This window comes from Athene noctua, chromosome 3, assembly GCF_965140245.1.
Source record: "Athene noctua chromosome 3, bAthNoc1.hap1.1, whole genome shotgun sequence".
In the NCBI taxonomy this organism is placed as follows: Eukaryota; Metazoa; Chordata; class Aves; order Strigiformes; family Strigidae; genus Athene; species Athene noctua.
In genome coordinates, this window is record NC_134039.1 from 87859470 (window position 1) to 87887214 (window position 27745).

The window sequence follows — 27745 nt, forward strand, 5'->3', positions numbered from 1 at the left end:
TGGTCTGTCAGCTGGTAGCTAGGATGGCTGCAAATTGTTTGCTGTCTCAAAACAGTCTTCAGATTTCTTTGGGATGCTGGATGCCTCAGGGAGGTATCAGGCTATTTTGAGTTTTAGCAAGAGGAAAAGTATTAGGATTAATTTTTCAGGAACTCTTAAAGCTGCAGTTGGCTGATCTTCCTAGGGTCTCGCTCCTGCTTAGCCACTCCTCTCCCACTCCTAACTGCTGAAATTCAGGAGAAGGGGTCTGTCGAGCAGCGCAGTAGATGGGAACCGTAAGACCATGCACCCCTGATGGAACAGCACAGCAGAGTCCTTCTGTCTTAGGATCTGCATCTGAGCTGCACTCTTTCATTTGTGTGCATTTAATTAACTTCTCGCGGATTCTGTCATAAATTCCTATGTGTTGTCATCTCCTGCTGAACAGTTTCCACTTGATTGATTGCTCTATCCATATGTTGAACCTGCAGGCAAATGTCAGGCACTAACAGCGCTGTGTGTTGAAAGTATGGCTTCAAATGCCATACCCGGGGTTTTTTCCCTGTCTGCACATCCTCCTCCATGCAGTACCTCGTGTTTGGGATAGACATCCTGTGCTGTAGATTTTTGCCTAGCTGTTTATCAGTTGCTTTTGTAGCACAGTGACAGCAGTTCAGTTTAGCATTTGAAGGTTCCCCTGCTCCTGGCCGGTGTCTGAGGAGATCTGACAGTACACCAGGGTCTCCAGATACGTTCCAGCTACTTCACAAGTACAACGTGAATGTCATCGGGACAGCAAAATGCCTTCTGCGTTGTGTTGGTGTGACTTAGCAAAAGTGAGAACTTTGCTGCCCAAGTAAGGTTTGAGAAGCACCATTTGTCACTAGAAAGTGCTGCTGTCGAGGGTCCCTCACTTAGGGCTGTCCCCTGGATGTTGCTGTGCTGGCCAAATCCTGTGAACCTCCGTTGGTTTGTTATATTTTTCTTGCTGTCTGAAGAAGGTAGTTTTTCAGTGTCAGATTGACATGGATGATGTCTTAAGTTTTAAGTTAAACAAACTTCTATTCTGCATAGCAAGTCCCACAGCACCTCTCCTTAGGGGTTTGATGTCCACACTGTTGCTTTGACTCGGAGACTCCCTGATAATTGCACAAGAGGCTCATTCTCTGGCCTTCCCTCTTTGAGATCCTTAGCCTCTGAGAGCTGGGCAGTGCTGGTGGCTCCGTTCTCTGCCCTGTTTTCTGCTGAATGGACCTTTTCAAGAGTGTGCTTGATGTTTCCTTGTCTACCCCTTGCTCAGCGGGTGTTAGCCAGGGTGGAGGCTCTCCCTTCCCGCGCCGAGTGGAGCTGGGCCCCGGGAGGAGACAGTCCTGCTGTCGCCTCTGTGCTGCTTGTTCCACCCGGCCAGCTCCCTGTCAGTCACTGCCAGGGAGACCTTCCTGTAAGGTGACATGCACTAGGGAATTGATCCAACTGAAAACACCTCTCTTTTATTTGTATTTTTTGCCAGGATTGTTTCCAGCCAGCTCAGTACCTTGATTTGGATGGTTTTGTTGTTTGGGTTTTTTTGCATGGACTTGTCCAATGATAAGGGAGGAGAAAGGAGCAGAAGATACTTGGCAGAGTCATTTTATATGTTCTTAAACTGTTGGCAGAGCTACAGTTCATGGTGTTTTTCCCCTTCCTCTTCCTTGATCTGTAAGTGAGGGCACACCGTTACCGTGAAAAGATGGTAATTTATCCATTTCCTTCTGTTCGTGCGTGACAGAGGAATGCTTTGTTTGCATAGCTCGGATTTTGTTCTTTTGGAGAGCAAAAACCTTAGGAAGAAGAATTTCTAGCACATGCTGTTCCTCTGTACTTGTGCCCTGAGCTGGACAGAAGCACTGCTGGTCAGGGAAGCCTCCAGACTGGGCAGCCCACGGGCAGGGGCGATGTCAGTGAAATGATCTGTTATCCACATCGCATCTTTACAGCCCTGCCTCCTCCCTGTTGCCGGACTCTCACAATTAAAAATACTAGAAGAGTCTTCATCAGAAACCCTTAAGGAGGTCCTTCCAGCAGACTTGTCTTTCAGGCATCTACATTTTGATATCCTTGGACAAATCTGACATGCAGATGGATGACAGCATTTTCTCTTTGATCGGTGTCATTTGATCATGAAATGTCTCTGGATTTGTGAAAGAAATAATATTGTCTTTAAATAATTATTGCGCAGCAAGAGATCTCCAATATGGGTTGCTTCTGGAAGCATTTTTAATATCAGGACAGATAAATGCCATCAAAGAAGTCTGTCCTCTGTCTGCCTGTTATTAATATAAAATCTTATATAGAAGAATGTGAAGAGGCACAACTGCTGTGAGAAGGCTCCATGTCTGATTTTGCTGGCATGTGCTGGGAATTTATGTGAAGCAGATCCAGTTATTGTGGATATCTCTTCTGCACTTCATCTTCCCGTGCTTGCCTTAGTGACAGAAATTACAGCTTCTGTTGTGTAATCTTCCCAGAGGAGAATTAGCTGGTCTTCCTGACGGAGGTCTGGAGGAGAGGACCCGCTGTGGCTCAGCTGGAGCACAGGGAGTCTCTGGGCTCCGCCGCCCAGCCCCACCTTTGGGCAGCAGAGTGGGTTACCCCTCCGACACACCGGGCACGTTTCCTTGGTGATGGAAGAGTGTGATCCCTGTTCCTCTGAGGAGGAACCTGCTTGTCCCGGCTGGAGCTGTCTCTTCTCCCTGGGCGCCGGTGAGGAGCACCCGGGCGTGGGCCACGGCTTCTGTGGAGCCCCTGGCAAGCTCAGTACCTCTGTGGTTGAACTGGTCTTCCAGCTGTCACCACTTGTAGCCAGGGTGTTGTCTCTGCTTTTTGTCAATGTCTTACCATGGGTAGTGATCACAGAGCACGAAAAAATCCCTACTGCACGTTGTCCTGTTTTTTTTCATTTGCATGCACAGGTAACAAACTACAGGAATAAAAAGGGCATATTCTTGGTGCCATCTTTACCCCACACTAACAGTAGATCCCAGGGTTGGATCAGACTAATGCAGATATCTTTCTCTTGTAGCAAAAAATTGTCCTACTGCAAGGTCAGTCCTCAGCTGAGGAAAGTACTGCGAGTACCCCAGTGAAGTGACCGTTGGTGTTGTGATCCCTGAAAGATCGCAGAGTCCCCTGTTTGCTTAAATATAATCAAGCACGAACTTTCTTTTACTGTGGCTGATTAGAAACGTCTAAGCCAAAGTCACACTCTTACTAGGTATATTTTCAGCAGGCTTTAGAAAATTTAGAAAGTTTCTTGACATCCTAATATAAGATTTCCTTCAGCATTGACCCTGCAGGACTTCCAACAGTAAGTCGTAGCATAATGCAAGTTGGGAGATGCCTGAGAAGGTCCGGTTGCCTCCACAGAGCAGGTCCATGGAAGCAGATTGCTCAAGGCCTTTGCCAGATGAGTTTTCACTTTTCATCAGGAGCTGTCTGGGTCCTCTTCCAGGGTTTCATCACCCTCAAATGGAGATTTTTCCTAATATCCAGTTGGAATTCCCCTTGTTGTATCTTGTGCCTCTTGTCCTGTGCTGGCACTTCCGAGAGGAGCCTGGCTCCGTCGGCCCTGCCCACCCCACTGAGCAGTCACAGACCACACGGGGTCTCCCCTTCTCCTTGTCCTCCCGGCCTGAGCAAACCCCACTCAGCCTCTCCTCTGACCTCACATGCTCCAGCCCCGACCATCTCAGGGGCCTCCACAGGACCTGCTGCACTAGTGCAATGTCTTCCTGTGCTGGTGAGCCCCAGCCTGACCCAGTATCTTGATGGTCTCACTGGTGCTGAGTGGAGGGGCGCGATCCCTGCTCTCCCACTGCGGGCTGCCCTCAGGGGTACAGTGCTGGCTCTGGGCCTTCTCTGCGAGCTGTTCCTGGCGAGTTGGCTCCCGCCCTGTTACTCCATTCCCTGGGCAGGGCTTTGCATTTTGCCTTTCTTGAACCTCTGAGGTTCCTCCCAGACCATTTCTCCAGCTTGTCTAGGTTCCTCCCCTCCTGCGTATCCACTGCTGCCCCCCAGTGTGGTGGTGGTCATTAATTTACAAAGGGTGTGGGTTATTTTCCCATTTTCCAGGTTTTTAATGAAAACACTTAGCAGTACTGGTCCACCGGTATCGACTTTTTTTTACTGGTAACCCCTGCTGTTAGGCCTGCCTGGTCCGTGAACCTAGTAGCAGGTTATGTGGGAGGGAGGTCATCGCAGAGAAAGGTAAGAGTTAGTACTTAGTCAGAATGGTCCATCCTGCTGTGCAGAAAGTCAGGCAGGTGGGAGAAGGTCCGTGTGGGTGAGCAGGGTGGTCCTGCCTGAGCTCAGGCACACATGGACAATGCGGAGATGGTGGAGTGGGGATGGAGCACCCAGGAGTGGCAGCGAGAGGCTGCCTGAGCAGGCAGGGACGTCGTTAGGAAAGCCAGAGCTCAGCCTGACAGATGATGTGATGGGCAGCACAGGGACCACTTCGGGCCACTCCCGTTTAACATCTTTATTGATGATCTGGGTGAGGAATTCGAGGGCACCCTCAGTCAGTTTGCAGAGGACAGCCGGTTGGGTGGGAGTGTTGGTCTGCTCGAGGGCAGGGAGGCTGCAGAGAGACCTGGCCAGGCTGGAGCCATGGGCTGAGTCCAACTGGGGGAGTTTCACTGAGGGCAAATGCCGGGGGCTGCCCTTGGGCCACAACAACCCCCAGCAGGGCTACAGGCCTGGGGAGGAGTGGCTGGAGAGCTGCCGGTCAGAGAGGGACTGGGGGGGTGAGAATGAGCCAGAGTGTGCCCAGGGGGCCAAGGAGGGCAACGGCATCCTGGCTTGTGTCAGCACTGGCGTGGCCAGCAGAGACAGGGAAGGGATCTGAGCCCTGGGCTCGGGGAATGGGCTGCCCAGGGCAGGGGGGAGTCCCCGGGATCCCTGGAGGGGTTGAAGAGTCGGGCTGAGCCAGCGCTGAGGGATCTGGGGGAGTTGGGAACGGTCAGGGGGAGGGTCATGGTGGGGCTGGAGGAGCTGCGAGGGCTTTTCCAACCCGGATGGTTCTGGGATTCTGTGGGTGCTGCCCAGCAGTGGTTGGGCCTCACCGGGAGGCACCAAGCAGGAGCCTGGTGTGTTTGCAGACAATCGGCCGCCTCCTGCCTGCTGGCCCCATGGCTTGCAGCCTTCCTGTAGAATAATTCCCGTTGCACGTATGTGCAAGCATTCTGTCCCCAGATTCCTTACACGTGTGTCTTGTGTCAGCGAGCATAAACACGCTGCTGAGTTGTGTGTGGGCAGAAGAGCCGGTGTTCCAGGTGTGATTCTGAAGGGAGATGCTGAGGGGGACGCTCTTGTACTTCGGGTAGGTAAGTCCTGCAGGTGTCACAGCTTTTGTTTGAGGAGGCCTTTGCTCGTGAATGTTAGAGTCCATCTCTTCAACAACAGCTTCAAGACAGAGGAGTGGATCTTTTCCAGGTTTACTATGTGCTTCTTAATTCACTACATCTTGCTGTTGCTCTTCTGATCTTAACAGATTATTATTTCAGTTGGGTTTTTTTTGCTTTTGAACTTTTATTTTCTCTCTCCCTCAGTTCCCAAGAACAGCAATTCCTTTGTTCAGATGAATGATCGTGCTTGTCTCTCTTCAGTACCTCTCTCTGTGGCCATCCAACTCCCCCCAGAGCCCAGTATTATGGCAGTCCAGGCAAATCCTTGCTTACTGTGTAACTCCCATCTTTAATTAATAAGCCCATAGGCACAGCCAGTGTGGGGCTTGGGGGAGGATGTTGGTGCAGAATAAAGCTGATACTACAGTGGAGGGCTGGGGTTTAACTTGCTACGCTCTGCAAGGGAAAGGAAATACATTTAATGCAGGACTGTTAATAAGCAGTTTTATGCTGGGCCGTCGAAGTCGTAAGGGTAGATGGAACTTCAGCGGGTGAAAATTCCTCTGCTGACACGGATTGGCAGGTAGGTTCTGCATGAGGCAACAAACAGGCTGAAATACCCACTGTACCGTATCTGTGGAGCTTATTATTTGAAGAAGGGAAACTTGCAGGTAAAAATGGATTATAAGTTTTTTGGTGTTTTGTGTTTGTTTGTTTGTTTGTTTTTTAATTGAAGTTGTGCAATGTGTTAATGCTGTGGGAATACCCAGAGATTGCAGTCAAAATCGTGGTGCTGTGCAAACAGGGGGTGTGGAACTGATGATGAAAAATGAAACATGCCTTGTAACAGAGAGGAGAGATGGGTAATTTTATTGTTACAGAGACTGCCACGAGGCATAATTGATAGATTTGAGCAGCTGTTTTTTAGAAGATACAAGTGAGGAGAATTTCATTAATTTTGATGAAGCTGTTTTGGTGAATTGCCAGTTGACAGCTACCTGAGCTGTCATCAGAAGTCTGAGCCTCAGGATTTGAAAGAAGGGTTTCAGGAGTCCGTATCCAAGCACAGGGAGATGAGAAAAGGTGCTTGTAGACTAAAAGCCGAGGGTGAATGGAGAGTTGCTTTGTTAGTGGAATGGAGATGGCAAGACTGAGGTATTAAGGCCCAGCAGTGATCAACCCTACTGTGATGGTCTTGAGAAGGAGGTTCAGGAGTTTAATTTTGATTCTGGAAAACTAGAAACCAGTGGAAGAATCTGAAGAGAGAGGTTGGTAGAGAGACTGGTGAGGAAAAATGTCTCAGGAACCCAGTGTTGTCAACTTCTGGGTAAACGGGATATTAGGAAGAAGAAATTGCAGAAACCAGATCTGAAAATGTGGCCTTGAACGAAATACTTGGTATCCCAGCTGTATACTGGGAAGATTTGGGACAGCATTAGTATTTTTGTGACAATAAGGAATATCAGAAAGGAGACAAAATCAGATATTTTGGACGTAGTAGGAAAACAGTAATATTGTTCAGGGAAAAAGTCACCAAAAATGGTGAACTGGAACTTTTGCTTTAAGTCAGACATACATCAGACTCAGCGTGGCACTGGAGAGGAGAGGATGAGATCTGTCCGAGGGCTTTTAGAGCAAAGCTGGGAAAGAGTCAACACAAGGATTATAGTTGAGGTTATGTGAACAGATAACAAAAAAATAAGTGTTCAAGGGGAGAAGATATGCACAGCGTTGTCTTGTAAAGAAGTGGAAGGCAGGAGACTGTTCATTTTCTCCATGACTCATCTGGAGAGTGATGGAAGATTATATCATTGCAGAAACCTCCAGAGGCTTTTTCCTTTTAATTAACGTTTGGTCAGTCATTTCAAAAGCAACTGGGAATGCATTAGTTTGGCTGATTTGCCTGATTAGTTTGATTGATGTTAGCCATCCAGCCGTTTGCCTGGGATCAAGACTGTAGAAATTTGAGTGGAAATGGTTGGGTGGAAATGAGGAGTTGAGCTTGCAGCCGAGGCTGGGGAGGGAGAAGCTGGAACGTATCATTTGCAGATGGCGTTCTTGGTTTGCATGTGGTCAGGAAAGGGAGAGCAAGTGGTGGCTTGCACTCGGAAAAGGAAGTAGTCTGAAGCTGGCAGAGAGCAGGGAGGCGAGAGAGAGCAGCAGCATTGTTATGTCATCTCAAAGTCTGAGAAATTATTTAGTGTAAACAATGGTGAGACTGAAAGAATAGGAAATGGTAGGAGGACAAAATGCTGATAATTATGCTAATGGTGCCTCAGACAATGGTGTTTATGACAGACCTATTCCGTGTTTTCCAAAGGTATTTAGGCTTTTAGTTCCACGGACAGCGTGTACATACTGCTGCAAATTAAAATGCATCTCTGTGCCTGGGGGAGTTCACGTGCTGCCTGTGGCTTTGGTTATGAAAGAGAAGGGAAGGGCTTTCCCTCCGTGAAGAGCCTGTATTACGCCAAGCTTCTCAAAGATCCTCTTGTTCTGAATTCTGTGATATCAAACAAAGATTTTCTTTCCCCCTTCCTTTCCCTCCAGTGGCTTAATGAAGCAAAGATTATTCAGAGACTTGTGGAGCTGATCCATTCGAGCCAGGATGAGGACGTGAGTATGACAGACAAGTTTTGTCTCTGTGGGTAGTGGGTCCTGTGGGGTCCAGAAGCCTCCCTGCCTCCTCAGTAATGCCCGGGTGACTTACAGCTGGAGATCAGGGGGGATGATCTCTATGGCTGGTCATCCTCTCCTCTGCTTGCTCATACCGTAACGTTTCGTTGTGTGTTTAATCGGGTTTTGACTTATTTTATTACCAGTTTCTTAGTTCATTCTGCTGCTGCATCAGTTTGTGTCAGCATTTACGCTTAGTGGTAACTTTTTTGTTTTTAAGCAGGAACCTGCTGTTTGAAACAGGCTGTTGAAAAAGTTGTAAAATTAACCAGTTTGCTGTAATTTTAAATTCTTTTTAGACCATGAGTATTTTCAGTTATAAAATCTACAAGATGCTCTCTTTGAGCCCATGAAAAAGACACTCTATGTATTAAATTTTAGGAGTGTGGGGTTTTTTTTTCTTTCAATAATTTTCACAAAACATCCGAGCTAGGAGCTCTAGGTCTGGATTCCCATTTCCTACACCACCATTTCACGTTTGGGTGTTGCTGTGGAGCAGGAGAGGCTCACGGCAGCCTCTCGGTCTCCACTGGCCCCTCTTAGATGGGGACGGGGGCTCTTGGTCACAGATTCCGGGGAGTGCCGGCGCCCAAGCGAACTGCACGGCCCGGGTTTCTCTTGGTGTAGCGCTAACGCTGACACTGGGATTCCCACATCTCATCACAGCAAAAATTGCCCCTTCTGAGAGGAAAAATGAGGAGGAGTGTGCTGGTTTGTGTGCCTTCAGCAGTGCTGTCTTATGGGGGAACGCTAAATTACAGCGTAAGATCTTACACATGCAGTAGCTACAGAGGCTTTGATTGATAGCCGGAATGAGACGATTCATTTATCAAAATACTACTTTAAAGTCTTTTAATACATAGTAATTAAATTGTAAAGGGTTTTATAAAGCCTTTTATTTTTCTTCATGCAGAAAACCTCCTGAGTAGCAAGACGTTAGAGTGAAATACTCGTATTTGAAATTTGCAAGTTAACACACTTGGTCAGGAAGATGAAACAAGAATCCCCATTTTCTGAAATCTTTAACTGCATTTAGTTGTTAAGTTCAGAAGATGTTCTCTTTGATTTTTAAAATCTGTTAATGCTTCTATAATTTGCATCAATATTGTATTTAACAGATGAATAATCTAGAGCATGGTAGCACTTCTTTTGAAAAATTCTAATTTGTTCAGTTTCATGCGTTCCCAGCTATGTTAAATTTTCTCTGGCGGCCAGGGTGAGCCAAGTGGAGATGTTGGCACTGAAATGTGCTCTATGTCATTGTTTACAGAGGCAATCAAATGCTTCCCAGACCCTGTGTGATATCATAAGATTGAGCAGAGACCAGAGCAATCAACTCCAGGATATACCTGAGCCTGATCCACTTCTCACAGCACTGGAATCGTAAGTACTTGTCAGAGGACTGTTGCTAAAGTAATTACTGCTAATACTGTCACTTACTGACGGCTCTCTAGAGACACAAACTATGCGTGTCAAGCCTTTGCTTAACTCTTGACATTTGTGCCAACCGTTTAATATTACTTTTAAACTGTAGCATCACTTAACTGCCTCTGTTGAGACTTCTGGGTTTCATAGCTCTGTATGAAGGCAGGAGGTTGGTGTTAGTGATCCTCAGAGCTCACAGCCTGGTTTGAGGTGAGGTGGGTGTGTTAAAACACTCGTAGTGTATTTGGAAAAAAGGTGAACTGTGATGGCAGTAGTTGAGAAGTAGTTGTGTCAGCACTGGCGTGGCCAGCAGGGCCAGGGAAGGGATCTGAGCCCTGGGCTTGGCACTGGTGAGGCCGCCCCTCGATTCCTGGGTTCAGTTTTGGGCCCCTCACCCCAAAAAGGCCATTGAATGACTCGAGCGTGGCCAGAGAAGGGCAACGGAGCTGGGGCAGGGTCTGGAGCACAGGTCTGCTGGGGAGCGGCTGGGGGAACTGGGGGGCTTCAGTCTGGAGAAGAGGAGGCTGAGGGGAGACCTCCTGGCCCTCTGCAACTCCCTGCCAGGAGGGGGCAGAGAGGGGGGATGAGTCTCTGGAGCCAAGGCCCCAGCGCCAGGCCCCGAGGGAATGGCCTCAAGCTGCCCAGGGCAGGGTCAGGCTGGCTCTGAGGAAGGATTTCTGTGCAGAAGGGGCTGTTGGGCGTTGGAATGGGCTGCCCAGGGCAGGGGGGAGTCCCCGGGATCCCTGGAGGGGTTGAAGAGTCGGGCTGAGCCAGCGCTGAGGGATCTGGGGGAGTTGGGAACGGTCAGGGGGAGGGTCATGGTGGGGCTGGAGGAGCTGCAAGGGCTTTTCCAACCCTGATGGTTCTGGGATTCTATGAGGGAAATCCCACAAAGACAAATCTTAAAATTCCTGTATTGATGGTGTTCCCTGCAGATTTAGATTGGCTATTAGGTAAAATTTCTTCACTGAAAGGGTTGTCAAGCGTTGGGACAGGCTTCCCAGGGAAGGGGTTGAGTCACCATCTCAGGAGGTATTTAAGACGTGTAGCTGTGGTGCGTGGGGACATGTGTTAGTGGTGGACTTGGCAGGGCTGGCTTTACAGCTGGACTTGACGAGCTTAAAGATCTTTTCCAACCTAAATGATTCTGTGATTCAGTCATCCTTGGCTAATCTGTGGCTCTTATTGCCCACTGGTGAACATGCTGCACCAGACAGACAGATTTCAGATAATCGGGTTGCTGCTGATCAAAGCGGGGAAGCAAATGCTGCGCCCGCAGGAGTTTCTCACCGTGGTAGCTCACATGTCACCATGCACTTTGTTTTGCACGAGGCATTACCAGCTTGCCTCCAGAGCTTTGCTGAGGTCTCCTTACACACCCCGAGTGTCCTCTGGCATCCTATTTTTGGCTCCTGAGTCAAATATCAGTTGAAGAGCTCTTAACTTACATGAACCTTGGGTTGCCTGCGGCTCCTCAGAGATAGGGTGATGCTGGGATGCCTCCTGGTACATCTCACTGGGCTCTGAGTCATTCATCTCCCCGGGATTATTCTCCAAATGTGGTTGAGCTCTGAAAGAAGTAAATCTGCACACTGCAAATGCCTCCCTAGCCCTCCCCGATCATTCAAAGAGTTATTCCGTTTATTTGTGGCTGGATGGTGACAAATCTCCCCTCTCCGGACACCGTCCCCAGGGGTCCCTCAGTGCATTAGAGTTAGTGTCAGCTCATTCCTCTTCCTAGAGCCCTGTCACCCGTGACCATCACGAGCTCCTCGGTCTCAGAAACGTTGTGCAATGCTTTAATGGGAGACGACGTGTCACAGTGCGGATACCTAATGGGGTTAATCGTTTGCTACCTTCTGATGGATAAACTTTGCAGAGCAGATTTGTAAATAGAGATATTATTGTCATTCATTAGGCCTGGTGGTTTGACTGGAAAAAGTAGAAAAGCTGTTTTGGTTTGTATGTGCTTTGTCATTTTTCATTTGAAATTTGTTTTTTTGGGGTTTTTTGTTTGTTTGTTTGTTTTTAAATCCAGACCTAACCTAACTTCTCTATTATTACTGAGGGAATATATTTATGAGAAACTTTCAAAGAGTGTTTTTGTTAGGACTTATAGTTAATGTTATCTGGGAAATGAGTTATGTAAAAGAAAATGTTGATTTTTCATGTTTACTCTATTCCCTTGGTGTTGTTTCTTTGCTCTTTGTAATGTAGTTTTAAATAATTTATGTGAGTATGTTTACTGCTTCTTACATTTGCTTCAAACCTAAAAACATTTACTGGAGATTCAACAGGAGATTGAAATCAAAAAAGGCTCTTTTAGGCCTAGAGGTGCCATTTTGACAGAAAAGGGCTGAAACAGGAGACTTGCAGTGAGTAGTATAGCATCTATAACTAGGGCTTAAAATTCCTCTTTACCTGTTTTTGTTGACCCAGAGGTCTCTTAATTTTTGTGACATTGCTGCTGTTTTCTCCTGAGTCTGAGCTGTCAGCTCTTACGTGAGGGTCGGGGCGTCTGCTGGAGGGACCCACCCGAGGGGTGTGGGTGGAGGCAGGAGGGGGCTCACGCTGCGCACGGGCGGGGGAACCCCCCGGCTCTGCAGTGTCACGGGCTCTGCCACGGGCCCCACGTGTGGCTCTGCCCCTGCGAGGAAATGCTCTTTCTCACTGCGCCGGCAGAGGCAGGTCTGGCCCTTTGTCCCATAATTCTTCCTACCACGTGGCGCAAGGTTGGATTTTCAGTGTAGATCGTGTCCCTGACGCGGAGCCTTCAGCATCTCATCGCCTCTGCACCAGCTTTGAGCCCTGGGAAGCTTGGAGGGGAGGCTCCAGCTCGGCCATTTCACCCGGGAAGCCCCAGGCCTTTAACGAGAGCCGTGGTTGGGTGTGGTGAGCCGTGCAGGACGCGGAACTTTCAGATTTTTTTTGTAATTTTACACTTCCTTGGTAGTTTTAGGCTTTCTCGGTAGTTTTGGAGAGGGAGGTGGAACCCTGCTGTGTGGGGGGCAGAAGATTGCTGCCCGTCGTCTTTCGTGAGAGCCTCTGTGACACCAGTGGTTGAATTTAAGCAAGTTTCCTTCTTTATACAAAGAATTGTACAAAGCTGCAATTTGAAGTTTGGCTCGTACTTCACTCAGTTGGACTTTTAGCTTCTTTCCCCGCTCCCTTCTCTCCCTCCCACTCTCCCTCACCTTCCTGGTGTTCTCTGTGGATGCGCTTTGCACGTTTTCAAGCGCTACCTGTAACTTCCAGGAGACAAATAAAAGCTTTTGCACTTCCAAAAAGCATTCCATTGCTTAGAAGAAAAAAATATTTGGAACTAAAGTGATTTTTTGCATGACTTACCTTTCTGCTGAAGGTCACATCTCATTATTTTTCTTGGCCAGTTTTCCTAAGCATTGCTGGTAACCTTTTTTGATCTTTGGATAACTTTTTTTTTTTTAATCTATGAATCATGAATTAATAATCAGCTAGTGCAACAAGAAGGAGCTGTGAGCAGGGTTACAGAATAAATACCAAATCTCAATTTTTCAATAACTGTTGGCTGTATGCAATAAAAGTGAATTCAGTTAATCATGGTAAACTGTTAACTTCTTTTTCCTGACTCTGCCTCTTGTGCTGATGGAGTGTATTTAGATGCTACTTATTAAAATAATTTTTATCTCATGCATTATTCATGTATTTTACATTTTTATCTCATATTTTATTTATACAAATGTAAATGAGACTTTTTCAAATGTTAGAAAATAGTAAAAATTAGACTGTGAACTTGAGTAATCCTGTTTTTAGCTGGACATGTGACTTAGCAAGCCGAGAACGGCACTTGCTGAGTGCTGGGTTTTGGAGAACTGTCATTAACATCTGCAGAATTAGCATGGGGAAAGAATCGGAGTACAGAGGTGGAAGCAGGCACTGCTGCAGTCCAGTAACCGTAGATGCGTAACAGTGCCAGCCTGAACCTCGTATTCCTCGTATCTATTATTCATTTAGCGTGGCAAATAGTAGAAAGTGGGCTGTTACCTTGTGCTAATTATTCTTCAATTCTGAGGCCACGCCAGAATAATTTTTAATACTAGAAAGGCCCAATGTTATTATTCATTCTGACTCCAGCAGTCTCCAACGCCCTGCTTGGGGATCCTTCCACCCGGCCCCAAAGCCATCACTGTTGGAAAGCATCTTGTCTTGGTTTAAGGGCTTAAAGGGATGGTGAATTGATTAAAGTCCTTCAAGGGGGTAATATGCGTATTATTTACGCTTTGCGTTGGCCTCTGTTTCCAGTCCTTACTGTGCCCCTGGCAAATGATCAGGGTCAACTTCCACTGTTTGTTGTCCGTCTTCTGCAATTCTGATGGGTAATTTTAGACCCTCAGCTAATAGCTTCATACTGTTTTTAATAAATTTAAATTGACTGAGTTAACACTTGGGTTGTCTTCCAGTTTATGACTAAGAGGTGTATCCTTCTGGTAAAGGAGAGTGAGTGACAGGTTGGAGTCTATGTGTCTATAACCAATTCTTGCCTTAGTGGTGAGTAAGCAAGTTCAGAAATCTGGTGTAGAACCATGCTCACCATATGAGACTTTAGAGAGGAAGGTCTTTATGCTTTTTTTTTTTTTAAAAAAAAAAAAAAAAAAGGAAAAATTGCAGCCTTTTTTTCCAGAAAACCCAGTAATTGATATTTTGTGATTAAAGGAACTGCCAAATACTTCTAATTCTTATACTGCTTGTGTGTGTGTGTTGATCGACAGGCAGGAATGTGTGGAGCAACTCCTGAAGAATATGTTTGATGGAGAACAGACTGAAAATTGCATAGTGAATGGGACGCAAGTTCTTCTAACATTGCTGGAAACGAGGCGCTCTGGGTAAGTTAGCACTTGCTTCCCTAGCAGGAGCAATTTTAGGAGCTCCAATCTAGTTTACTTAGGCCAAAAGGGATTTTTTTTGGCCTGCTGTGAAGTGCTGTCTAGAAATGAGTACAAGAAGAGCTGTTTTTTTGGAGCAGTGGCAGTTGTACCAGTTGGCAACTGGGCCCTTCTGTGGGCTCTTCCAGTTCCTGTATCACAGTCTCGTCTGTAACAGCAGAGTGTGTGCAGAGAGGGGGAGGAGATGCTACATCGTGCGTAAGCTGTGTGATGATGTGTGCATATATATATATATATGTATGGCTCCATAGTTTGAATTTTGTTTTTTATAATTATATGCGCCTTTTATTTCTTTTTATGGAGACAGAGGATTGAAGAGCGAAAGAGAGTTCTGGGGAGGAGGGGAGGCATTGAAAATCTCAGTTTTTTAAAAAAGGAGAACATAAGAGTGAAGGAGCTAATGGAAGAGCAGGAAGAGGTACTGGAGAGCAGGACAGAAGATGGCACTGGGCAAACAAGTTGCTAGTCAGAAAACCATGTGCAGAGTTAAAACTGAAAAGCTGAGATACTAATTCTGCTGTGTCTTGTGCCCAGGATCTCTGAAGATTTGGAGTTGGAGGCTTAGGGGTTCCTATCTGGCCTATTCCTGCCTCCCTGGAATCAGATTTCATGACTGAAATGAAAGTGTTTCTTAAGAAACATTTTAAGATTTTGAATCTTGACTGTGGTGCTTTTCTTGCTTGCAGGGTGGAAGGACTGATGGACTCATACACTCAGGGATTTGAAAGGTCTTACACTGTCAATAGCAGCATCTTACACGGTATTGAACCACGGCTAAAGGACTTCCACCAGCTGCTGCTCAGCCCTCCCAAGGTAGGGCGTCTCTGCCCTTCTCAGGAGCAGGGGCTCCTCCCCTGCATTCCAGGGTTCCCCTTTCCTCATACACAGCCTTCCTGGATATTTTCTGAAAGCACCAAGTGCTGGAACAGGCAAAAATCTTTTCAAGAAAATTTCAGTCTTACAGTTTATAGTTCTGCTGCTTACGGACTAGGCAGTAGTTGTATTTGAGTAAAACCAAGAATTGGAGACAGGTTGGGACCGGTGGCTTGTGTAAAGAGGACTAAGGGATGAAGAGAGAGGAGCTTGTAGTTGGAGGATATTTTGATTTTAATCTTCAGTTTTGGAAGTAAAAGTCTCACAGTGGTCACACAACGCTGTCCTCTCTGTGGGAAGATGGTTTAAGTTTACCTGCAGAGAATATTTATGAAATGGACTGGTTGTGTTTAGTGCAATCAGTGTGCATGTACACTGGGGGAAATGTTCATCTTCGTTAAGGTAATCATTGTCTGTTTCTTCGATAGAAAACAGCAATCCTGACTACAATTGGTGTCTTGGAGGAGCCACTGGGGAATGCTCGTCTTCATGGATCTCGTCTAATAGCTGCTCTGCTTCACACAAACACTCCCAGTATTAATCAGGAACTATGCAGACTCAGTACCATGGATTTATTACTTGTGAGTAGTACAGGGTCACACTGGGGATGGGGAGAGGGGGAATCCCTTTAACCTGGGAACTTTTTTGCTTTCCCTTCCATCTGTTCAGATCAGGGAAGTTATTTCATGTGTGGCAGTTATTTACCTAGTCTGAAAGTGGGAACATCCATCCTTAGAATAGATTTTATAATACAAATACAGTTGCTTAGTATTTGAACTGAACGCCATGCTTCAAATTTATTGCTGTAGTAGCTTAGTAGTATGCAAAATAGCCTGGTTATTGAGAAAGCTTGGGTATGTTGTGCAAATCAGCTCTGCCAGTACTGAGAGCTGATCTCTTTGTCGAGCTGTGAACAGGGACGTGTTCTGAGAACTGCCAGTGCAACCAGGACAGGCTTTCAGAAAACTATTTTTATGCTTAGAAATTATTTAGTTAGCATTTTTCTTATGATTAATTCAGCCACAGAGTAGATGACATTTGTTACAGTATGTCTGTGCTGTGGGCCCTAGCTGTGTACGAGTGTTCCCAGCCTGCTCAGTTTCAAGGGGAGTAGGTGTTAGAGCAGAGCAAACGGCACATTCAGCCATAAGTGGATGCTGAGGCAGGTAAGTGAAATTGTTTTAGTGGAACTGCTGATTAAACAATTAGTTGGGGAGTGCTCTGATACCATTTGATTGTTAAAAACGGTAAGATGTATCCAGAGTGAATTTTTGCTTCTCATTTTTTCCCAGGACTTATTTTTTAAATACACATGGAATAACTTTTTGCATTTCCAAGTGGAATTGTCCATAGCAGCTATTCTCTCACACTCTGTACAAGAGGGAAAAACTACTACTAATGACCTAGAAAGCAAAGAAGAGGTGCTGAATGGAAATGTGGCCCCAGAGAACTCGGAGACTCCAGAAAACAATACCGAGAATATCATGGTTACTCATGTAAGTCTGGCCGTGTCACCTGAGAATTTTAGACTGATTGATTCAGCCTGTGTATGCATTAATGAGAAAATGGTGTGACGAGCTCTTCAGGAGCGTGGAGCTTATTTAAACGTGTCTAGATAGAACTTGGTTCTGTCAGTTCTGGATGGAAGTGTATTTGCTTTTGTACATTTGTGTTTAGCATCCAGTTACAAAACAAACATACCACCCAGCTCATTTAATGGGCTTGCGAATCCATTTTCATTTAATTTTTTGAGTAAAGATGCATATAAACTTTGGACAAAACAAAAATAATTAGTAACGACAAGTAGCTAACTACATTTTAGCTTCAGCATGGTGGCCCTCCTGGTGAAAACCATTTGTTGTGTTTGTAAAGCAACAGCAGTCTTCTTCATGACTGCTCTTGTGAAGCCCCAGAGCAGGCTGAAGGTGTTTATAGGGATTGCTGTTTTCCCTGGATCCTCTGAGAAAAAAATTGAGAAAAAAGAAACTTGAGCTCTTGGGAAAGATAAGTGCTGAACTTTAAATTCTTGTTCAGCAGGAGTGAAGGAATGAACAAAAGTAACTATAGTTCAGTACAGACTTCCTAAGGCATGAGTCTTACTTTGTCAAACTTTTGAAATGTTCTTCCTATCTCTTTTTTTCCTCTAGCTGTTCCAGAAATGCTGCCTAGTGCAAAGGATATTGGATGCCTGGGAAGCCAATGACAAGATACAGTAAGGGCTTTTGGGGTCGGAAGGCCTTTGTTCTAGGGCTGCAGATTTAGGGTATTGCCTTGAAATATTCTTGCAATTATTTGCATAATCTACAATTTAATGGTGCCTGAAATGATTGGATTTTGATCATGAGTTGGAATTAGGATTATTTGCATTTTAAAAAACAAATTCACCAAGCGGACGTATAATTTGAAAGCATGATTTATTTTTTTTTTTAAATATGTATAACATCTCAACCCAGATACACGATATGCTTCTTCCTTACTTTCTCAGGAAATTACACTGCATATTATCTTTTTTTTTTTTTAAATGCATAATTATATTCCCTAGCAACTGTGTGGAAAGTGAGGTGGGCAAGCATTTTTGCCCCACATTTGGTATTCTAACTTTGCAAAACACTCAGCTTGCATGCTGATTGCAATGATTGCAAGAACTAAATAATTTTAAAAAATCTAGAACATCCCAAAGTGAAAGTGTTATCTAGGCTTCTGTTTCTTTGTCCATCTAAATGGTTTGGTCCTCTCTTGTTATTTTGAGCTCTTTATGGCTTCAAAGTGCTATTTAGTCCCCCTGTAATTATTTTAGGCTTTCTGTCAGGGGATAATTGATGGGTTGGGTTTTGGGTTGATTTTCAGTTTGGTTGGGTTGGGTTTTTTTTGTTTTTTCCTTCTTGCAACCCTTTGGGCTGTCGATTACAAATTTTGCTGAAAGTTTTGTTGCACAACTATCATTGTGCACAGTTCTGCAGGTGCAGCAGAAGTTGCTGTAGTTGCTGCTTGAGAGTTTACCTAATTAAATTAGATAGGAACTAGAGCTCATACATATTTCATGTCAAACAGTTCCAGTCACCACACTGGAAAGAATTTTAATGGCAAGAAAAAAATCCTGAGTTAACGAGAGGTATCTCGGGTGCTGTGCTTTGAGAGGCTTGAGTTTGTATGAAGGTTATTGTATGCACTCAGTGAGAAGATGGAGTCAAGCACTGGGAGCCCCAGGGCCAGAGATTCCAAATAGAGAGCTTGGGAATTATTTCTTAAAAATTGTCAGCAAGAAGGGCGGGAATATATTCTCCTGCTGAAACATGGGATATCTCCTTGGGTTCCTTTAGTTATTCTGTATGTTCTTGACGAAGGACTTGTAACTATTCGAATTTAACTTCTAGGTAACCCACATAATTCTTTTACTGCAGTCCATTTGATCTGCCTAGGTAATTAGAATTTAAAATAAAGTAAGTCTGGTCATCAGTGTGAGTTTATAGGAAACATCAGTTTGTAGGACCCACCTTTGTGTGCCCTCCTACTCCTGGAAGTGTAGTAACCACCACTGGTGGCGTGGTTGATAAGGAGTAGTTGAAAGTGTTGCAGTAAAAGTTAACTTTGCGTGTTTGCTGGCTGCCTCCCAGCAGCGTGTTACGGACTGCTCGGCTCAGAGGACGTGGTGTGTGGGTCCTCCCGCAGCGCTCAGCCGCAAGACAGAAGCAGCCTTGCTGTACGCTGCTTCCATCACTGTGCGCTTGGAATTTTTGAGTAGGCTGAGCTGAAAAACGTATCTTTTCCACAGCCAGCCGTAGGACCGCGCTGTGTCCCCTCACCCCGCCTGCCCCGGGGTTTTGGCCCCGGGCTCCTGCGGTGCTGCTGGAGCCGTCGCTGGGGTGCCAGCGCCGCCCCGGGGGTGCCCGTGTTCCCCAGTGCTGGCGAGCTCCGGCCCAGGAGCGGTGGCCCTGGGCTCGCAGCCGGGCCGGCGCAGCCGAGGCGCTCAGCAGAGCCCCCAGTCCCCCTTTTTATAAAGCGCTGGGGCTCTGCGCTTGGGTCGAGGCGTGAAAGCAATTGCCACGAGCCGGGGTGCGGGAGGTTGGAGCTCAGCACTGGGCACTCACGTCCACGGGTTGGTTTTCTCTGGACAGCCCTAAACGCTGAGTTTGGGGCTTGAGTGCTGGCCTCGCTACAGGGCTTATCTACAGATAGAGTTTGTCTCGGCTTTGGACTCTGGATTTTGGTACAGGAACGTGCGGAGGGGTAAGATGGGGTTTGCTTCCCAAACGGTCTCGTCTCCTCACCTGCACACCTTCAGCTCTGGTACTAGGGAAAGCCTGAGATAATTTCAGTACAAACTTATCCTTTTTAGAGATTCAGGAGGGGATGATTACACCTTTCAAGGGGTGTGGAGGTCATTAAAAAAATTAAAAAAAAAAAAAGCTTAAAATGTAGTTGTAACTGCCTGTGATCAGAGGAGCTGACACTCTGCTGGCTTTGCTGCACCGGCCCGTCAGCAGCCCCCCAGCAAGGGCAGGGGGAATTCAGACGAGCCCAGAGTGTCACCTCCGAGGAGCTCTGCTGGCTGTAGTGTCTTCCTCTCTCCCAAGGAAAAATGAAAGTCTTTATTATGTGTTGCATAATAAAGGTTGCTGGTAGGATCTCGGAGAGAAGCCTTTGTTTTACAGCTGGAGACTCAGTAATGTGAGGTGGAAGCGTGTTGTCATCCTCTTTGTAAGGGGTTTATTTTTGTTTAGTTTGATTCTGACCCATCAATTTTATTCATGGTGGCTTGAGTCAACCTTGCACGCTGCTTGTGCTGCGTCAAGAAATAACAATTTCTGAATTTAACTTCAGGATTTGGGATACTTTAATGTGCGTTATGTCACAGTCCGTAAGGGCGTTGTGTGTCAGAGTTCCGGGCTTCTTTTCACACCTGCCAGTTTAAAGGCAGAAATGCTGTTTCCAAACGTGGTGCTATGAAATTTCTCACAGGAATGTGCCACTAGGATTTACATCTTTCTTCTCAAATCTCATCAGTCCTTCTTTGGATACCGTGGAAAGCAGAATTATTTCAGGCTTTTCATCCCCTGATTTTTAGATTGCTTCTTTACTACCCAGTGAAGGAGAACCAATGAAAATTCAAAGAAAACGATTTAGGCTTAGTGTTAGCTGCTTTTTTTTTTTTTTTTTTTTTTTTTTATGAGGGGGAAATCTAATGGTTGTAGATTAGTGTCTTTTGTTCTCTTGAATTCATCTGCTTAATACTTCAACTGCAAGTAAAACTCCAGAGCTTTTTCAGTAGTAGTGATGTAAATTCTTACTGCTATGAGTCTTCTTTAGTGGAAATTATAATCAGATTATTTATTTCTGTAGCAGTGTTTCAGTGTACCTGATTAGCTTCCTCTTTGTAACTGGCTTAAATTTTATCTTGTGTCTTCCGAGCTGGGTGAGGGGTCTCTTCCCTCACAGGCAGGTTCATCTGCCCGGGGCGCTGCCTGCGTGACCCACGCCGTGCCTGCCGAGCCCCCCTGCCTGCGCACGTTGGGGTGCTGGGGAGCTCGGCCTGGCCGGGCTGCGGGATCTTCCGATGGGGATACGGGGCCTCCTGGGGTTGCTACTGGCTGTGTTCTCTCTCCAGGGCAGAAGGTGGAATGAGGCGAGGCAACATGGGCCACCTCACGCGGATAGCCAACGCTGTGGTGCAGAACATGGAGAAGGGCCCCATGCAGACTCAGATTAGTGAGTTCATTAAAGGTACAAGCTCCTTTCTCCTTTCCCTTCCTTTTTTCCCCCTGATTAAATAACCCATGCAGGCCTTTTGGAAAGACTTTTATTGCGTGAGGGTCCCTTTTGTAATGAAAAGAATTTCCAGTTAAATACCACAGTTTCCCATAACTTTAAAAAATATTTAGACCAAATTTGGATGCTCTCTGTTTTCATACAATTACATTGAAATTGTTGGAGCTGTTTTTGCAACCAGAAACTGAAGGTGTCCTTTTTGTGCTGAAGAATGCTGCTTTTCTGCTGGATTTATCTGTACATTTATAGTACTTATTTACAGCATTCTCGGGTGGTGTTTCTGTACTTCCTTATTCTCACACCTGAGAGGAAGAGACACACCAGAATAAATGATCACAGAGGCCCCCCATCTCCGCTTTGTCAGAGGTATTCATGTTGCCAGGCTTTGTCCATCGTATCTTCGTTGGACTTTGAGAACTAGTTCTATCTGACATTTTTGAGTGAGAGGAAATAAGATTTTCCATCTGCATCTATTAAGGGAAACAATGAGCACAAATACAATTTGCGTTTCCATTTTTGGCCTCTAAGGAGCATATCAAATGGTAATACAGTCACTTGGTGTGTTGTCATGTCTACGCGAAAATTGAGGAATTATAAATATTTTAGTAAAAACTGCAAGTTTCCCGAGTCCTGGCTATTTCTGTTGTTTCACTGGACTGGGTCTGGCTGGGGTGGAGATAACCTGATTCATAGCAACCCCATGGTGCTGTTTCGGATCCGTGACTAAAATGCTGTTGATACCACACCACTGGTTTTTGCACACCCCCAAGGCTTCCTCTTCCACCCGCTCTGCCCCCGCAGCGAGTAGACAGGGGCTGGACAAGAGGCTGGGAGGGGACACATGCCACGAACGCAGCAGTAGGACTGGGGGGGACAGTCTGTCCTAGGTGGCTCCTGCTCAGACTGCCTGAGCATCGCTTGGTTTGGTTTGGGTTTTTTTTCCCCTCTTTTCTCCACGTATTAAACTTTCTTCATCTCAACCCGTGAGTTTTTCTTGCTTTTGGTCTTCCAGTTCTCTTCCCCATACTGCTGTGGGGTGGAGTGAGCGAGCAGCTGGGTGGGCGCTTACCTGCTGGCTGGGGTCAACCCCCCACAATCACCGTGAAAGAAAAGAGGAAAAAAAAGTAGAATGAAAGTCACAAGTATGCTGGTTTTCAGAAAGTTGTAGTGGAAGTCTTGGATCTTTAGCCAACTGTAATTCCACAAGCGAGTTAAGATTGTTAAGACCAGTAATATCTTACTGGCCTAATGAGAGATGCTCCTTTCTCTGCAGAATTAACCGTTTTTAGCAAATCACAAGTAAACTGTAATTCCCTTTGCAGAGCGCCTCTGTAACGCATGCAGTACTTGGCTGACGTGCAGGTGTATGTGTCTGCTCAAAAACGTCCCGTGGGGCTGAATGACTGGCTTTGATCCCTCCTCCCCGAGCTGTGGTAATCTTTCCAGTGACCTTTTTATTACAGAGCTACCCGAAGATTGTAGAGGGAGATGGGAGAGTTTTGTAGAAGAGACGCTGACGGAAACAAACAGGAGAAATACAGTGGATTTGGTGAGAACAGTGATACTGTGCATGTTTCACAGAGGCCTGTTATCTTCTGGGCTTTACACTGCCGGGGTATTTTCTTCCTGTGCTTGTTTGCATGAAGTAAGCTTACAAGGGCAGAGTGTTTGTGGAAAGCACATTCCATAGTAGTTCTTCAAGCAGCAGCACCTCTGATACATGTTGGCAAACTCTAGTCCACGTTTCTGTGTTACCCTCGGGACCGTTTCTGCCTTCTGAGGAGTCTGGTCTTTGATTGTCCGTGTGGAACAAAAGTATTTGAGCTCTCTTAGCTTTCACTTGTGCTTATTTTTGTGTTTCAGGTGAGCACTCATCATCTGCACTCTTCCAGTGAGGATGAAGACATTGAGAGTGCTTTTCCCAATGAACTTTCTCTCCAGCAGGTGAGCTGACAACACACTCTTCACTGTTCCCGGGAAGCTCGTGTCTCTGATGTGCCCTTAGTCCATCCTAGTACAGAGCTGCTTCCTCAATTCTTCTCTCTTCAGCTCTTTTGTGTTTTTCCAGAATAGTTACTTACATGGTGTGTCCTCCAGTTGGGAACAAATTTGGCTCAGACCTCATGCAAGTCCCAGATACATGCTGTGCCTCACGTTTCTGTGTGGCACTGCCCGTTTCTTGCTCTTTTGCTGGTTCTGTCCATGCCAGGGGACGGGGTGGTGCTGAGGTTGTAGAGCAGCTGCTGTGAGTAGCTGTAGCTGCCAGGCAGCGAGGCAGTGGCATCTCCTACCTGTAGTAGCACCGGTGCTGATGGGGGTGTTCTGCTTCCTCCTGGACTATGCAAACTTCCATTCAGAACTGAAAGAGCCGTGCTAAACTGTTAGCAGTAAAGAGCAGTAAACAGCCTTGACTTAGGAAGAAAGGGAGGAAATGAAGGGTTCACTTGCATTTAGCAAAGATCTCAGGATCCTCGGAATCTGAGGTAGTTTGCTAAAGGTCCATCAAATATACGGAAGGTGCTTCTCGGGATCAAATATTTAGACAAGTTCTTCCAACCTTTTTTGATGCCAAGAACATAAAGAGCATTAGCAGAACATACAAGTTTCAACCTATTTAGTAGGAAGCTACCTGTGGGGAGTAAAAAGACAATTTCAATCTGAACTCTAGTAACAGGCAAAAATGAGCTGAAAAGAGTTTATAGTTGTTGCTTAGAGTTTATATTTTTGTCCAAATTAACTGGCTACGCTGACATTACAAATGCTTTTCCTCAGCCAGTACTTAGTGCATTAAAAAGGGGAAAATGCATTGCCTTTGTAAAAAAAAAAAAAAAAGTTTCGTCTTTGTCTTTTGTTGTGACAAGTATCAATGGAAATATGGACAGGAGCCTGCAGAACTCCTGAGGCAGGAGCACAGGTAGTTGGTATCACCCACAGAGGAGTCACGACAGAGTGCAGCTGCAGAGACATGTTTGAATTTCTCAGCTGTAGCTGGAGTGGGGTCCCTACCAGTATTCAGAATTATTGGCCAAAGAGGAGAATTGATCTGAAAAAAAAAAAAAAGCAACACATAGGAGCAAGTGTGAGATTCTTTCTGGAGGCAGAAGCAATCTTTCTCATAAATAGAGAATGAGGCACGGATGAGTAGGCAGGAATGTGACCAAAGGCGTATCTGGGCAGTTATCTTGGGGCACAAGTTGGAAAACAGACCCAAGCTGCTGTGGGAAACCAAACATCCTGGTGTGTGGGAGTGTGGTCTCAAAGACGCGGGGAGTAATTTTTCCATTCTCCTTGGTGAATGTCCAGTTGGAGGCAGTGAACTTCAAAAGTGATTTGCATTAGCAAAAGGTGAGCTAGAGGATAGTAATGAGAGTCATCAGAGGGGTAGAACGTGACATAGGAAGGAAAGGTGAAAGAATTTGGTCCACTTGGTCAAGAGAAGACAAGATGACATGGAGATGTAGGCCTCATGCTCCAAGGAAGAGGGGTTTAGAGCCAGTGAAAAGTACCTTCTTGATGGCCGTGGTGGGTTTTTAAGTTGCAGGAAAGTAAATTTCAGATTGCCTCAAAGGAAAACAAACAAATGAAAAACCCCCATACAGTGTTCTAACAGAATATTGAAGCCAGCAAATGGTTTCCCAGAAAAATTTCCTAACTCTCTTTGGAAGAAGTTAAGAGCAGATCAGCAAAGCGTCTGTTCAGGCCTTGCAGAAGTCTGATCCTGCTGTGAGAAAGGGGGTTGGAGAAGGTGGTTTCTCAAAGTTTGACTGTTTCCTGTGATATTAATGCTTTTCTAGAATATGTATTTTCAGCCAGCTTAGCTGAGTATCTTGGACACGTTAACGATGGCTCCTCTTGGGTTCCTTGCTCAGGCCTTCTCCGAGTACCAGATCCAGCAGATGACAGCGAACTTCGTGGATCAGTTTGGCTTTAATGACGAGGAGTTTGCAGACCAGGATGACAATATCAAGTAAGTTTGTACAACTTCAGGAGGCTTATGTGTAGCATTTAAGCCGCTTTGCATCTAATCTTTCTTCTTCTGGTTCGGGTTTTAAAATGAAGCTCACGGTATGACTCCTTTGGTTCGAAAAAAAGGACTACCAACGGCTTGGAGAGCACCTGACTTTTTTTTCTTTTTATAGGAGTACACCCCAATCTCCAAAGACAGTTGTAGAACCAAGGAAAATTACTTCTTCATTCTGACGAGAAACATTTTTAATAAAACACACAATTATTACCCAGCCATATTCTAGAATAAATTTAATTGCATGGAAAGCAAAGCATTAAAGCTAACTCTAGGCAATTATACAGATAGTCTCCAGTGGCATTAAGTCCTTATTGAAATTAGGAGTAGAAAGAATCGTGTTCTGATGAAGTCCATGGAAAAATTTAACCATTTTCTCTCTTGTGAAAAAGGAAACATAGATAATGCAGGAGCAAATAGCAGTTCAAAGAAGGCAAATATAGGTGGATTTAATGTCATGCGACTTGCTGAATTCCGTGTCCGGAATTTGTGCTGCTTTTACAGAAGAACTCCTGTAATCTAATTAAAACTGCAGCTCATCTTCTCGCCTTAAGGGTTGTAGCTGAGGCAGTTCCTGGGACTGTAACTATCCCGCTTGTCCATAATGGCTCAGGAGTTGTAACGATTTAGCGTACGGTGGCTGACAGAACAGTGCTGCAGGAGGACACCCCGTGCGTTCCCTGCTCCTCGATTCTGCTCCCTTTCACCCTGTGGCCGTGTTTGTCTCAAACAAAACAACCGTTTCTCATCCCGGGTGGCGGGGAGGGCCCGTGGCAGGACCGGCTGCAGGGGGCTGCAGCACCCTGGCGTCCTGGCAGCCCGGAGGCCTGGGACGCTGCATAACAACGACTCTTCGGCTGCTCCAGGGCTGATGTATTGGGGATTCTTTGGCTGGTTTGGCTCGGACCATATTTTTAGCAACTATGGGCTCCGTGAAATACCTTAAATGAAACAACAGTGTGGCAGTGGTTTGGCTGCTTCAGATTTGCCTTCGAGCATGAGTCAAAGGAGAGAGTCGCGAGGTCCTTGGGGCTTGGGAACTCCACCGAGGTGTTTGCCAAATAGTTGGGAACTGTCTTCTAACATGGAGAAAGATTTTGGAGTCCACCTTCCCTGTCTTTTTTCCTGACCATTGTAGATGTCAGAATAAGTCCAAAAAGTTCCAGGTTTGAGTGAGAGTTTAGCTGAACGTGGATTGTTTAGTTCTACACGTTTTTAAAAACTAAAACACACTTTCAACTTCTATCAGATAGGAGCAAATACTGGGAGGGTGAAGGGGAAGAGTTAACTTATGGGAGGAGCTGCTGAAGGAAACTAATGTCCATTTTAAAATTAACATGAAACTCAACAAAATCTGTGACTGGGGTGTGGTTGGCTTCTCTGTGGTCACAGAAGGAGGGATGTGCTGCAAAACGGTTCATGGTTGTGCCCTCTCGTCTGGGCTCCAGCTGTTGGGAACTGCTGCAGATAGGAATTTGAATATTTTAAGAAGTATTAATTCTGTTTCAATGTCCTGGTGATTTACATGACTAGTTTTTACTAACCGAACAGTCATCTTCAAAAAAAACCCCAACCAAAAACCACTGTTTAAACTTAAAGCTCTGTAGACATGGTGAAAAAATACTGCATTAGTAGGTGGGAATTTGTTGACCTGTAGCACCCTCTGCTGTTCTTACAAGAGATTCTCTTAGATCTAAATCGCAAACTGGGTTATTGTATTATTTTTGGAGTGTCTTTCTGTCGCGTTGGGGTTGTTGAGCTGCTGGTGCACTAAAGATTCCCGAAGTTAATGTTAGAACAGGCAGGTGCCACCCCTTTGGGTGTGTCTGGACATACGCCCGCCCTGCAAACCCAGTGGCACTCCTGGGTCAACACAGGGCTGGAATCCCAGAGCAGCTGGGTGCAGCTCTTTCTCTTTTTAATTCATTATGAGTTTGGTTTTTTTTTTTTTTTCTATAAGATTTGGTCCAGCTGGAGAGACTCATTGAAAAAAATGAAGATAGCCTTTATGCTGCATAGGTACCATGAGAATAGCAAAATAACAGCCGGACGTGACATAGCTGGGGTTGCCTTGAAGCCCCAAAATACCTTATCAACAAGATCATGACAAAGGTTGTTCATTCAGGTATGGAATCAGACCTAAGACTGAAAATCTGACATAATCTTTCATCTCAAAGAGAGGAAACCATTGTGTGTAATATTCAGGGAACAAAGGCAGAAGGCACTGAGTGGCCACATGAAGTGTCTCAGTGGTTCGCTGTCCTCTGGGCTTGTGCTGGGGATGCAGAAGGGCTTTGTTACTCCGTGCCATCACTGAAGTTTCTTTCCCTTCTTTTTGCAGTGCTCCCTTTGACAGGATCGCAGAGATTAACTTCAATATAGATGCAGATGACGACAGTGTAAGTGGGTATTTTGGGATATTGCCAAGGTCACGTTGTCGTTTTGAAAGAAAAAGGTTTGGTGTGTTGTGTTGGTCAGTGAAAAGGTGTCTGTGTACTCAGTTAAGGACCTCAGGGCATTACGTGTACCCTCAGAGAACCTCCCTACAGTTTATAGCTTTGGTGAGGACCTTCAGAAGTAGGACTCTACGCTGCAGGACTCTTTCTCTCCCTCTCTCTGCAGTGTGAATCTCTTGTCCTTGGTTTTACTTTGATAATCTTTCCATACACAGACTAGGAAGAACTGTAAATAGCGAGGAC

General features: G+C 45.7%; 1 protein-coding gene across 1 annotated transcript in view; it reads left to right on the forward strand.

The window, feature by feature from the left end:
* Nucleotides 1-27745, forward strand: part of PPP6R2 (protein phosphatase 6 regulatory subunit 2) — a 102381-nt gene that overhangs the window by 56426 nt on the left and 18210 nt on the right. The window contains exons 7-18 of the mRNA XM_074903611.1: nucleotides 7914-7979; nucleotides 9310-9422; nucleotides 14213-14326; nucleotides 15073-15199; nucleotides 15688-15840; nucleotides 16552-16755; nucleotides 17407-17471; nucleotides 20865-20980; nucleotides 22489-22574; nucleotides 22889-22969; nucleotides 24895-24992; nucleotides 27388-27445. Coding sequence (XP_074759712.1) covers nucleotides 7914-7979; nucleotides 9310-9422; nucleotides 14213-14326; nucleotides 15073-15199; nucleotides 15688-15840; nucleotides 16552-16755; nucleotides 17407-17471; nucleotides 20865-20980; nucleotides 22489-22574; nucleotides 22889-22969; nucleotides 24895-24992; nucleotides 27388-27445 — 1281 coding nt within the window. The remainder of the gene's footprint in view (nucleotides 1-7913; nucleotides 7980-9309; nucleotides 9423-14212; nucleotides 14327-15072; nucleotides 15200-15687; nucleotides 15841-16551; nucleotides 16756-17406; nucleotides 17472-20864; nucleotides 20981-22488; nucleotides 22575-22888; nucleotides 22970-24894; nucleotides 24993-27387; nucleotides 27446-27745) is intronic.